Raw genomic sequence first — 12,514 nt, 5'->3', positions numbered from 1 at the left:
GGCCCTGTGAGGGACGCGGCGGCGGCAGCGCCCCGGGGCCGCTCCCGTTCCCGGGGATCGCTGGGGAAGAGCGGAGGGGGGTGGAGGAGGCGGCGGGGCGGCCCCGCGCGGTGCCCGCGTGGTAGCGGCCGGGCGGGGGCGGCGTGAGGGGGGCGGCGCGGCGCCATCTTGTGCTGCGGGGCCGTATTTAGGGCGCGGCGCCCGGCCCCGCCGCGCAGTGCCCACAGCGCCCGGCCCCGCCCCGCCTCTCCCCGCCCCGCCGCGCCTCCGCCATTTTGTGGCCGGCCGCTGCCCGCGGAGGACGGCGCCGCAGCAGCAGCAGCGCAGCTCGGCCTCCCTCCCTGCTACCCGCCCTCCCTCCCCGCTCGCAGCCTCGCCTCGCCCCGGCCTCCTTCCCCCCCCGCCGCCGCCGCCGCCATGTCGTCCGACAGCACCCCCGAGTACGCCTCCTTCTTCGCCGTGATGGGCGCCTCGGCCGCCATGGTCTTCAGCGGTGAGCGCGGGGCCGGGGGGGCTGCGGGGGGCTGTGGGGGCAGAGCGGGGCCCTCCCCGCACCTTCCCCCCCCTCTCCGCGGGGTGCGCGCGGGGCCGCGCCGGGCGCTGCGGGGGCGGCCGCGGCCCCCTCCCCCCCTCCCTCTCCCTCCCCCGCCCCGGGAGCGCGCCGGGGAGGGGCTCGCGCCGCCCCCCCCCCCACCTCCATCCGGGCACCCGGCAGCGGCGGAGGGGTCTGCGCGCGTGACGTCACCGCGGAGCCCCCCCCACGTGACTGCGGCGCCGGCGGGGGCGGCCCCGGGCTGCGGCCTCGGCACCCCCCAACCCCCACCCCCCCACCCCGCATCCCGGGCCCGGCTGCGGGGACCCTCCCGGGGCCGTGCGGGGGAGCCCCCGGTGCGGTGCCGCCTGGGGGGGCCTCACGGGGCTGCCCCGGTGCTGAGGGATGCGGTAATGGTGCCACAGCTTGCACTGGCTGCCCCCCCAGCCAGGCTCCCAGCTGAGCAGTGGAAGCGCTCGGCCTCGGAGCCGGCTCTGCCTCGAGCTGTGTGTGTGTTGCTGCTGCCCGTGCCCTTGGCTTCTCTCGCACTAAAGCAGCCCCTCAGAGGGTAGCTAGATCCGGAAGGTGAGCCTGCAGAAGCCGTTCCTGGTTGAGTCATGCGGTAGGTCAGGCTGTGTGAAGAGTGAAGTGTACAGGAGGCTGTAAAATGTCCAGGGGCAGCTGTTCAGCTGTGCTGGTGCTGGTGGTGTGGACCGGTGGCTGGTTTCACCCCAGCGGTGTTCATGGCTTGTCGCTTGCCATGGAAAGGCCTGGCTGGGTGTGTCGAGTCTTGGGTAGTGCCCAGCAGCAGGATGCAGATATCTGGGGCTGATGGCAGCTAGTGGCCTGCTGCCATGGAGTTCAAACACTGTACTCGTGCCTGACACATTAGGGCTTTCCTGAAAACTGCCTGGAGTGCTACAGAAGCCAACCTGAGACTGCTTGACCTGCTTGTCAGCTGGTGACAGCAGCAGAGGAATAGACCGAGTTGGTTGTAGGAGAAAAATGAAATGAGAGTTGGCAGGTGAGTGCCTTCGGTAGTGGCGGTGATTAAGATCTTCAATGACTGCTTCCTCAAGGCAGCTCAGTATCTAATTCCTCTCCCAAAATCCTACTGGGAGCAGAAGAGCAGTGTGGGGCCTTCCAGGGGCTTTGTGCTGTTTGCTTCAGCAGAAGGCACGGTGAGGGCCGCAGAGATGAGTCAACGTTCTAATAAAAATCCAAAGCCTCGCTTGGCACATCTGAGCTAGAAGTGAAACCACCCAGATGCTGCAGGTTTGGTGAACGTTGTATTGGGAGGCTGCAAGTTCAAGAAGGGTGGTGCTGGGTATCTCTGGGTGCTGAAGCTTTGCTGCTGAGGGTTTGGTACCTACAGTGCTGCTGGTACGTGACTGCTCTGCTGTTGCAGAGTCAGATGATCCTCAGAGCAGCAAGTTGGAGCCGTTTGGTCTCTTGTTGGGGCCTAAGCACATCTGGTGAGCTCGTTACTGGAGGAAATCTAAATGGAATGCAGATACTGCTGATGCAGAACTATTCCTCAGTTGTGAACATAACTGAATTGCTTGTTTAGTGAAGTAACTTGTTTAAGGAAGTTTGGCATGGGTGCCAGCACGGGGTGAGCTGAAACTTGCCGTGTCATGCAGCTTTCTGGGTTGGGATGTGGTTCCGTGGCATGTGCTGATGCTAATTGAACTGTTCTAAAAGCAAACTTCAGAGCAAGGACCCAAGGCTGGTTGGACAAACAGCGCAGAAGCAGCTAAAGATGGGTGTTAACTGGCTCGGTGATCACGTCTGACTCACGGATCTAAAGATCAGATTCTTGTGGGGTTTGGATTTCAGAGGCCTGTTTGTAGTAAACATGGTGAGTTTCATACTGTCCGGGCTAGTTTGATGTGAAAACAGGCAACTTCAGGCAGTGCTGTTTGATGTTTGCACATTAACAGCTGATGCTACAGAGATAGCAGAACTCGTTCTGGTCAGCCAGTGCTGATAGCAGCTCGGGAGGCTGAAGGAGGCTGCTGTGACCTTGGCTGTCGTGGAGCCTGCTCACTCACCGGCTGGTTCCAACCCGTTCTGGTGGCCGGGGTTCCTTTATTCCCCATGTGCAGGACACGGAGCTGGCTCAGTGTCAGGCGCTGTTGAGTGATCAAATTGTAGAGGCTTTTCCATGTGACTTCTGCTTGCCAGAAATGAAGAAGCACGATGTTGGGAAAAGCTGCCTGATGCTGTGCGTGCTGAGTCTCCCAGGAGGATGTGGTGGCCCGGGCTCACTGCTTGGGGCCCCCGGAATGGGAACTGGGGTCCTGCTGGGGGGGGGGCATCAGCTGCCGTGGGTGCTGGGTCAGGCATCTGCAAGGCTGCTAATGAAAGGGCTCTAGCCAGCGGTGTTAAGGTCCATCCTGTGTCCCGCTTCACATTGCTGCTGCATATTTAACAAAATACTCTATTTTAAACTAGGGACCCCAGTGCTGTAGCTGTTGGCAAGCTAATTAAGCTAATTAAGTGGCCGTCCCACCCGTGCATACCCCACCCCCTGGAATGGCTGGCTCAGAGCAGCACTCCTGCAGCTCACAGCCCTGCGCAGACTGGCTCTGGAAGGCTGCGTGGCTCCAGTTGGTACCCTTGAGGGCAAATGGCACTTGTGCATCCTGAAATGCTGGCTCCTGGTGGGTGGGGAGGGGAGGGGAGCTGCAGTAAGGATGCGTGGACCTCATGGAAGAGGAGCTTGCAGGCTCCTTGGGTGCAACTTGCAGGTAACAAAACGAGATGGCAGAACAGAGGCGGTCTCCATTCCAAATCAAAAGAGCTCTGAAGGCCGAGTGGTTGGGGCAGGAGCACTCAGTGGGTCAGGGCAGCTACAAGTTAGGATGTCATTTCCACTCAGTAAATTCTAGGGTCTGGAACTTGGAAACCAGATCTGGCATCGGTACAAACAGAACCAGTCCTTAACTATCGGCTCTGCAAGACCTGGCTGAAGCAGGTGTTGTGCTGCTTGTGCTTCATACATGGTGGGATTCCTGTCTCATCCCAAAGGCACTGCAGACTTTGAAGCCTGGAGGTGTTTGCCCCCTGGTGGGAGCACGCAGAGCAGTAGCAGTTGAGATGACTGCCAGGTGCCTCAGGATCTGCTGGTCAACTTCCTTTTCCTTCCTAGAAGGAGCCTTTGCGGTCTGTCCAGAGTCCGACTGGTTGCAGGCTGAGAAACTACAGCCTGATCAAGCTCTAGGTGATTTAAAAAATAAAAAATAAAAATGTAGCTTCACAGCAGTGTGCTTCTGTCTGCTTGCTGCCTTCACAAAACAGCAAAGCACAACCTGCTGGGCTTATTCCCTTGCAGTGGGGAGCACAAGGCCGAGCTGGTCGGGCCACGTGCGTGTCTGAATGTTGCTGAACGCGCTTCGGAAATGAGGCTTGGGAGCTGTGGATGCCTCCTGTGAGCGGCTGGTGTGAGCTGTGAGAGTTCCTCCAGGCTGGTACGTGGGGCATCTCCGCAGCCAGCACCTGCAGTGGAGTGGTGCACCCCGAAATGGGTCATCTGGGGGTTGCAGGAGGGCTGATGTGATAAAGGAATGTAAGTAACGAGCCACCAGGCCTGCTGCTGGTGGCACCAGTGTGCCCTGCTGCTTGCTGGAGAGTAAGTCTGTGCTCCTGGGGAGGGTTAGGTCTTGCCATACTGATTAAAAATGCTCCTGGCTTCTGTGTGGTGTCACAGACTGCACGCAGGACCAACTGCAGAAGTCCCAGCTCCTCGGGCAGCTGACCAGTAACCCCTTCTTTTTTTGGGCTGCTGCTTCTGCAGCAAAACCATGAGGAGCTGTGACTTGAAAACACTTCAGTTCCCAAACGTGCTGAACAGGAGCGATTGCCTGTTAGCCTTGCAGGCTGATTCTGACGATTTTGACAGTGCTGCAAGCTGCTAGCTCTGAGCTTACTGGAGTCTGCAAGGAGCTCTGAGCGCTTGGTGCTGGCTGGCAGGAGCTCAGTGTGAGCTGGCAGGGTGTGCTTGCAGCATCCTGCGCTGCACCAACAGCAGCGTGGGCAGCAGGGCAGGGAGGGGATTGTGCCCCTCTGCTCTGGGCCCCAGCACAAGAAGGACACAGAGCTGTTCCAGCAGGTTTGGAGGAGGGCCGTGAGGATGCTCAGGGGCTGGAGCTCCTCTGCTGTGAAGCCTGGCTGGGGTAGCTGGGGGTGCTCAGCCTGGAGAGGAGAAGGCTCCGGGGAGACCCCACAGAGGCCTCCCAGCCCCTGTAGGGGGTTATAGGAAAGGTTACAGTGCGCCCTCTTTGGCAGGGGTGTAGTGACAGGGCAAGGGGGAATGGTTTTAAACTAAAAGATGGTGGATCTAGATTAGATATCCAGAAGAAATTCTTTACTCAGAGGGCGGTGAGGCCCTGGCCCAGGCTGCCCAGAGGAGCTGTGGGTGCCCCATCCTGGCAGTGCCCAAGGCCAGGCTGGGTGGGTTGTGAGCGACCTGGTGTGCTGGGAGGGGTCCCCGCACCTGGTGGGGGTTGGATGCAGGTGACCTTTGAGGTCTCCTCCGACCTAAACCATTCTGACTCCATAAATCCACGTGCCCTTGCGTGCTTAGGGGAGGACAGGGAAGCACAGCCTCCCTGGTGCTGGAGCAGCTCTGGAGCTGTAGGATGCTCATCTCTCCCCCCGTGATCCCTGGGGACGGGCTGCGGCCCTCAGCCAGCGAGGTCTGGGTGTGTGCGGGCTCAGGTGCTGCTCCTGTAGCTGCCCTTCCTGGGGAGATGCAGATGTGCACCTGAACAGCTTTTCCTCAAGGCATCCATGGAGTGTTACTGTCACCTGGTGCAGAGCTGTGGTGAACTTGGTGTGGAGACACACCAAGCACACCAGTGGGGGAAAAATGGAAACAGTTCATTTGAAAATGACTGAGTTCCTGGAATGGCACAGCAAGGGCTGTACTTGACCTGGGTGCAGCCTCCTGCGGAGTTCTCCAGCTGGCTGACAACTGCTCGAGAATGAGCAGGTCTTCAGGTGAAGCCATGCCTCCTGTCTGCTTCAAGGCAGGGCTACCCGCTGCGTGTGGGAGCCCCTCTGATGTCGGATAATTATGACAGGCTCCAGAGGCAAGTCTTTATCCGGGATGATCTCTCAGATTTCCGATTGCAGTGCCGCTGTCTGGTATCACTGCAAGTTTGACTGGTGTCACTCGCTCACTTCCAAATGCAAGGAAATGCAGCTCATTCAGGTGCTGGAAGCCTTTCCTCTGCCCCTGCTGTGTGCAGACACCTTCCCATGGTGGAAGGCGCTGGCTCTGAAGGGACCTGATGGTGCTGCGCTGTGTGAGGCTGCTGCTGCCCTTCTGTATGCTTGGGCTGAGCACAGGTGGGTTCGTTGCAGCTGCTGAGACTGCAAGAAGCAATATGTCTGCAAGGGGTTCTTTGACTTGAAGGCTTCTTACAGTCACTGGAGGTGCACATCTGACTGCAGAAGTTGTCTGTGTGTGCCTGCAGAGCTTCCCAGAAGCAATGTAATTCTCTTGGCAGTAGCCCCTTCCTTACTGAGGGGATGTCACCTGAGGTGACGGGCAGCTATCTTAGCTCAAGATTACCGTGCTCAGTGCGTGACCTTACCGAACGTCCTAACTGCAGCTACAGAAGTTGGTCCCATTACTTCTGCAGCTCTCTTCACACCTGGCTTTCTGGGACTTCAGAGAGCAGCCTTCAAATTCATCCACCACGTTCTAGCGGTGTGCGAAGCGCATCTGCTTCCAGCATTAGCAGGTGGCAGGGGGTGTGGAGCTGGCCGAGGTGCCGCTGGGTGGAAGGAGGTGGGGCTGTGCTCCGGGAATGCAGTGCTGCTGTAACAGAGCTGTGCGAGGAGCGCTTCTCGGGCTAGTGAAGAGTGAGCTGTAAGGCAGTGGAGATGCAGCGAGCTCTGGTGTAAGCCTGCTGGTGGAGATGCTGCTGAACAAGAAGTTGCAGCTGTGCCAAGCTCTGGGGCTGGGTGTGTGGCGTTTGGCCGTCTTGCTGGGACTGTAGTAGCTCTTCAGCACCACCCCAGAATTCAAGCTGTGTGACAGCTCGCTGCCCTTTATATGTTAATGCATTTAAATGCAGTGAAAGGTGTAAGTTGCCTGTCTTCTAGAATTGGGAACTGATAACTGGGAATTAACAAGCTTGCTTTGATCATCATCCTGCCCCGAAAGCCGAAGCGGGCTGGCTTTCTGGAAGTGGTGTTACAAAACCAGCTGCTGTAATCCATTGCCACATGAATGGCAACGCCTCTCAGTAACTTCAGGCTGGGAGGAAGTAGTGACTGATCTGGTTTCGAGTAGTGAACTTTGCTTCTCTTGCAAGCCTTTTTTCTTTCTGGAGAGAACTAGAAAAGGTTAGGTAGAGAAATGGCCTCTGCCAAATGCTTTGGTCTGGATGTAGACAGTCTGAACCTTGATTCCCTTGGTATCCAGCCCCTAGGAAATACTTCTCCAGAAGAAAGGCTTCCTAATTCCAGCTAGAGTAACTCCATAGCTGTCCTAAGCAGTAGAATCATTGATATTGCTGTTTGACTTTATACACTTTTTTGGGGCTTAGCTTGCATTTCCAGGTGAAACTTGGCTCGTGGTTTTGGCCCGTGCTTCCAAGAAAGCTGCAGAATTGGAGTGGTCTAGTCCTGAGCAGCTTTTTACATCTGCCTCCTTTATAGCTAAGACTTTAAAAGGAAGAGGATCCAGGCTACAGGAGGCTAAAGAGCTTTGCTAATGCAGAACTAATTTGTAGTTGATGAGGCTTTCTGTTCAAGTCTTTGTAACTAAAATAACTTCTGGTAGTGAGTCCTGTGTTACTGCAGCAGTAGAACCCTCATTAATCTTCTGAAGTTTTGCAGTGCAAAGCAAGGAGGATTACTGCTCAGCTCTTGGCTGCATGAAGTTGCCTCCCAATACTGAGAATTGGGGAAGTGCTTAGCCTAAGCCCTCTGAATACCTCAGCAACTCCTTTGGGCCACGTGCGACATTCTGCACTTGAAAACTGGTGTAAGAGGCAGCAGCAGGTCTTCGTGGAACAGCCTCTGCTAGAGAAAACTCAGTTCTTAAAAGTGATGGACCAGAGTTGCACATAAGAAGTCCTGAACAGTCCAGGCACTTGAAATCCCTGTAGATTTAATGCTCTCCAGTGACCCTGGTGAGCAGGCAAAAGAAGTTTCACTGTAGTTAAACAGGACTGTTACCTTTGAATGTCAACCTGGTGGTGTCTGAAAAAACTTCCCTTGTAAAGAGCTGGTCGTGCTGCTTCAAGCGTGGTTGTGGATGGCTGCGTGCTGTCTCCTGGGTGGCAGTGAGTGCAGGTAGAGGTTTCTGAAATGCTGCAGCATGTGGCTGAAAGAAAAGGGGTCTTCCTGAGTAGTTCAGAATCACAGAACGAGGTAGGCATTGAAGCTCTTGTGAGACTGGTATAAAACTTTCAGTACAGAAGCTATTTTTTTGGGGTAGTACTCTGGGACTCTTGTTTCTAACAGCTCTCACCTAAGGTGACAAGCCTGTGTTCTGCCTTGAAAAACAAGCTTTGGGGCTGTGTGTTAGTGGCTGCATGTTCAAATATCTGTCAAGGTGATCAGCGGGCCTCAAGGCTAAGGTTGTTGTGACCATCCCTAAGCTGTGAGCTGTGCCGTTCTGTTCTGTGGCTCCAGCAGCTGCAATCCTGAATCCTTCACAGGCAGGGTGTGCATGGAAGGAGTCCCTTCAAGGGCTGAAGCGCAGCAATAATGTGAGTGTTCATTGCAGCTTCAAAATGTTTCTGATGGAGCTGAAACTGCATGCTTAACGCCAGGTCGGAGCACCGACCAGATGCCTTTTGTGGTAGAAAAGGCCCCGTGAAGGATAGCACAAGGCAACTTGTTAAACATGGGCTGATTTCTTAAATGCACCCAAAGTATCTCAAAGTTCAGCAATGGGAAAACCTACTTCTGTCAGGCAACATCCCCCTGCAGTAACAAGACACTTTTTTTTTTTTTCCCTCTAGTTCAACTGAGCCTCTGCAGTCTGGGTGCTGGGAGGGCACAAATGCTGAAGAAATGTGTTCATATTCAGACCTTGGGATTTGGCTACTAAATGGGGAATGTGTCTGCAGGGGTGTGTGGCTAGCCTCACGGCAGGGTGGCTTCTTAGAGGATGTTCTGTGGCCAGTGGTACTTGACTGGCACCATTTTGTTTATCTAGTTCCAGTCTGGGACTGGTAAGTCACTTCCCCATCCCCTAAGGGAGTATTCCCGTCTGACAAACCAAGCAGTCAAGTGACTCTTTGACTTGCACAATCCTTCCTCTTGCTGACCTCGGCTGTCCTAATGCTGCAGTGTAACAAAGGCCGTGTTATTTGGGGACCTGCCTAATGTTTTCTTTTTTACCTTCCAGCCTTGGGAGCCGCTTATGGAACCGCAAAGAGCGGCACGGGTATTGCAGCCATGTCTGTCATGAGGCCTGAGCTCATCATGAAGTCAATTATTCCTGTCGTCATGGCGGGTATTATAGCTATCTACGGCCTCGTAGTGGCGGTCCTCATTGCCAATGCCCTTTCACCTTCCATCACACTATTCAAGTAAGTTATATCCCTGTTGGTGTCACTGAAGTCTGTTCTATCAATATTTTGCTGCTGCTGAATGGGTAGATTTTGCTGAAGACCCTGGGAGGACTGTTAGCACAGCTGGCTGTAAATCCAAAATGCTCCTAACCCGAGCTCTGCAGTACAGACTGGATTTCAGCTGTCCTACGCAGGGCCTTAGCCTCACGGGTGCTGGTGTATTAGCTAACATCATAACAGCAGGCAATATCACTGCAAGTAATGTCATGGTTTATGGCTTGAATGAAACTGTACAGACAGTCTGGGGATAGGAGGGTGAGTTTGTTTTGTGGTATCAGATTCTAGAGCTGGAGTGCACACCTTTTTCCAGGAATTAATGAAGGTCTGAATAGCTCTCCTGTTGCCTGGGAAGTGCCAATGAATAATTAACAATGCTTGCTGCTTTACATCTTGGTAAAGCAATCCTCAGGCTGTACATCGTACCTTCGTACCAGCTATAGTCTGAAACTTAATCTCAACTTCTGAGAAGAGCTGGAACTGGCGTGGCTGTCAGAGCAGAACAATGCTTCTGTGAGGCCTAACAATCGGTACCGATGCCGCTGAATGAGCTACAGCAGGTGAGCACTGTGTTTGGCTGAGCAGTGAGCCTCGATCCAAGGTAGAACAGGTAGAAAAGGTCCTTTGCAGGTACCCCTGCCTGGAAAATCAGGCTGTTCTTGTCTGACATACAGGAGGGGTTAACATGTATAACTCCTGCAGCGCAAGAGGCCTTAGAATGACCTGGCTGTGCTGCGGCAGAATAATGGGGCGGGGAGTTTAGCCTGAAGTCAGAGGGTTGGGTGTCCTGTTGCTTGCCACTGAATCTTTCCTTTTCTGTCCTACAGGAGCTTTCTTCAGCTGGGCGCTGGCTTGAGCGTGGGCCTCAGTGGGCTGGCTGCTGGCTTCGCCATTGGCATCGTGGGCGATGCAGGTGTACGGGGAACAGCGCAGCAGCCCAGGTTATTTGTGGGCATGATCCTGATTTTGATCTTCGCTGAAGTCTTGGGTCTCTATGGCCTCATTGTTGCCCTTATCCTCTCCACAAAGTAAATGTCGCAGTATGATGTAAAGAGATGTAACAAATCAACATTTAAAGCTCCAGAATGAAAATGGTTTCTCCAATGTGTACAGTTGTCCCAATTTGGTAGTTGATCTCTTGTAAATGCGCAATGTACGTTAGTGACTCGTCTGTCCTGTGTGTATTTCAATATTAAATTGGATGGGCTGCTCCAAGCCTGTTGCATGGCTTGGGGTGGCCTGCGTGCAATTTTCCACCCATTGCTGTTAGTACTTTATGTATAAATATGAACTAGAAATGTAATTTTTCTCTTCACTGGATGTTTATTTATAAAAGACTTGACATGTTCATACATCTATGGAGCAAGGATTTTCAATTTCCCATGCTATATATATTAATCTTATATATAGGTAGATTACACTGTGGGGTCAATTGTAAGTGCAGAGAATTCCTTGGATGTAACTTTGATTCTAAAGATTGCTGTAGTGTCCTGGTATTGGAGTATGAGAATTTCGTGTTTTATTACAGCAATTGTCCGAAACACTCCCGTGTTTCAGTAGTAACTGCGTATGCTCTGGCATCAGAGTTGTGCACCCAGTGTTGGGTTACAAACTTATACCATGTTTCCAAATAAAAATTCCTCACTACATTGCTGTAATGACTCCTCTGCCTCTGATTTAATGCTTTAGCTGCTCCTTTAGGAGGAGGAGGGATTCCCTGGAGGGGAGGCAGGTTCTTCCAAGTGACTGAGCACTGTACAAGAGTCATGTCATCAGCTGCTAAAGCATTCCCTCTTCGTGGTCAAAGAGCAATGACTGCTGCTTCCAACTGCTGCACAGGGGAGCACTTGAGAGCAGGAATGTGAGGCTGCTGCAGTGCTTGCCCCCTGCCTGCCTGGTGCATTTTGCTCTGTGTTGTACAGCGGTGCTGTGTAGCTGACTGCAGCATGACCTGACCAGGCCCAGTCATGGCGCAAGGGTGCTGGCTGCAGCATGTGACAAGGAACGGGAGCTGCCAAGGAGCTTGTAGGCAGCTTGTCCTTCTGATTGCACTGCAGAAACTTGGCTGGATGGAAAGCTGCACTGTGAGTAGCAATTGCTGCTGGAGTACCTGAGCAATAGTCTCATCAGCAAAATGGGTTCATTCAAGAACTCGTATTTTTAACTTCCAAATCAGGAGCATTCAAGCTGAGAAGTTCTGCTCTTGCAGCTAGCAAATACTGAAGCAATCTCCTCTTGCCTTGGGGATATCTGAATGTCACAGCAACACTGGAGCAAACATGGGAGATGTGTTGGAGCCATGGCAATTGATCCAGGTTGTGTTTGGGATGTATGTCACCTTAATCTTACTTGCATAGTCTGGGGAACAGAGGAAGCTTTTATTGGTTCAAGCCAAAGTGTTGTTAAATGTAGATACTTAGAAATACCTTGATAATCAATGATCTGCCTGGGCAGTGCTGCACCTCGTGTATACCTGTGTAGGAAAGAGGTCTGAAGTAATGAAGAGCTGTGTCCAGCTGTCAGCTCTGGGAGTGACTTGGGTAACACAAATACAGCTTCTAACCTGGTGGTAAGTCATGCACCTTCAGAGCAGCTTGTCTCTAGCCTAGGGACCACTTGGTAATATTGTTGGTTATCACTAATTATTAATCAATTAACTGGTTTGTTTCTTAAAAGGATGGTGTGAATGCATGTAACGTGCTGTCAGCTGCTGGGCTTGGGGGTGCTCCTGCTTTTATGTTCAGAGTGGCTTTACTTGGTGACAGTCCCAGCAGTGGTACCGTAGTGCTTTGGGGTTGGGGCAGGGTGCAGAGATAGTTGGTTTGTGGAAAATCCTGGAGTTCTGAAGCATTGGATGGGAAGGGGAGAATTTCCTCAGTTTCCTGATCTGAATCGTGTTGCTCACTTTTTTCCTGAGCAAAAACAGACTATAAAGCTTTACCTAGGCATTCTAAACATTTGTGGAAACTGTAGCATAATGCTCTGCAGTGAGTGTCTTCCTGCTACTTCTGCAAAAAGTTCTGGCTGAGCTTGCAGCTGGGAGGCCTGAAGGCTGGATTCATGCTCTGGAAAGCATGCCGCATACGCTTCTGTCTTGCAGCTCTGCTCTGAGGAGTTGCATTGTGATTGTGCAGCAGGAGGGGAGATGTGCCTGGCTGGGGTGCAGCTGTTCGAGAACTTCTATCTTCTTTAGGCAGGACTAGCTGCCAGCTTTGTTTTTAGCCAGATTAGGAGAATATGAGCAAATGTATTTGAGAACATCTAAACAGGTAGTTCTCACCTCTGTGAGGGGAAAAAAAAGAAAAGGTAATTTAAATTTTTTTATACCATTCTATAGGAACTCCTTAAGATCCCAATGTCCCGTGGTGCCACAGTGGCAGTC

At 53.2% G+C, this 12,514-nt stretch overlaps 1 protein-coding gene across 1 annotated transcript; it reads left to right on the top strand.

The window, feature by feature from the left end:
- Positions 1 to 223: 223 nt before the first annotated feature.
- Positions 224 to 10,790, top strand: ATP6V0C (ATPase H+ transporting V0 subunit c). Its single transcript, XM_084296016.1, has 3 exons — positions 224 to 493; positions 8,910 to 9,093; positions 9,960 to 10,790. Exons 1-3 carry the CDS (start codon positions 418 to 420, stop codon positions 10,162 to 10,164), a joined length of 465 nt encoding a protein of 154 aa, XP_084152142.1. The 5' UTR covers positions 224 to 417; the 3' UTR covers positions 10,165 to 10,790.
- The last annotated feature ends 1,724 nt before the right edge of the window (positions 10,791 to 12,514 follow it).

This window comes from Netta rufina (genome assembly GCF_964035555.1).
Source record: "Netta rufina genome assembly, chromosome: 15".
NCBI classification, from domain to species: Eukaryota; Metazoa; Chordata; class Aves; order Anseriformes; family Anatidae; genus Netta; species Netta rufina.
Note: the sequence above shows the minus strand (reverse complement) of the source record. Positions and strands in the feature narration are given on the sequence as shown.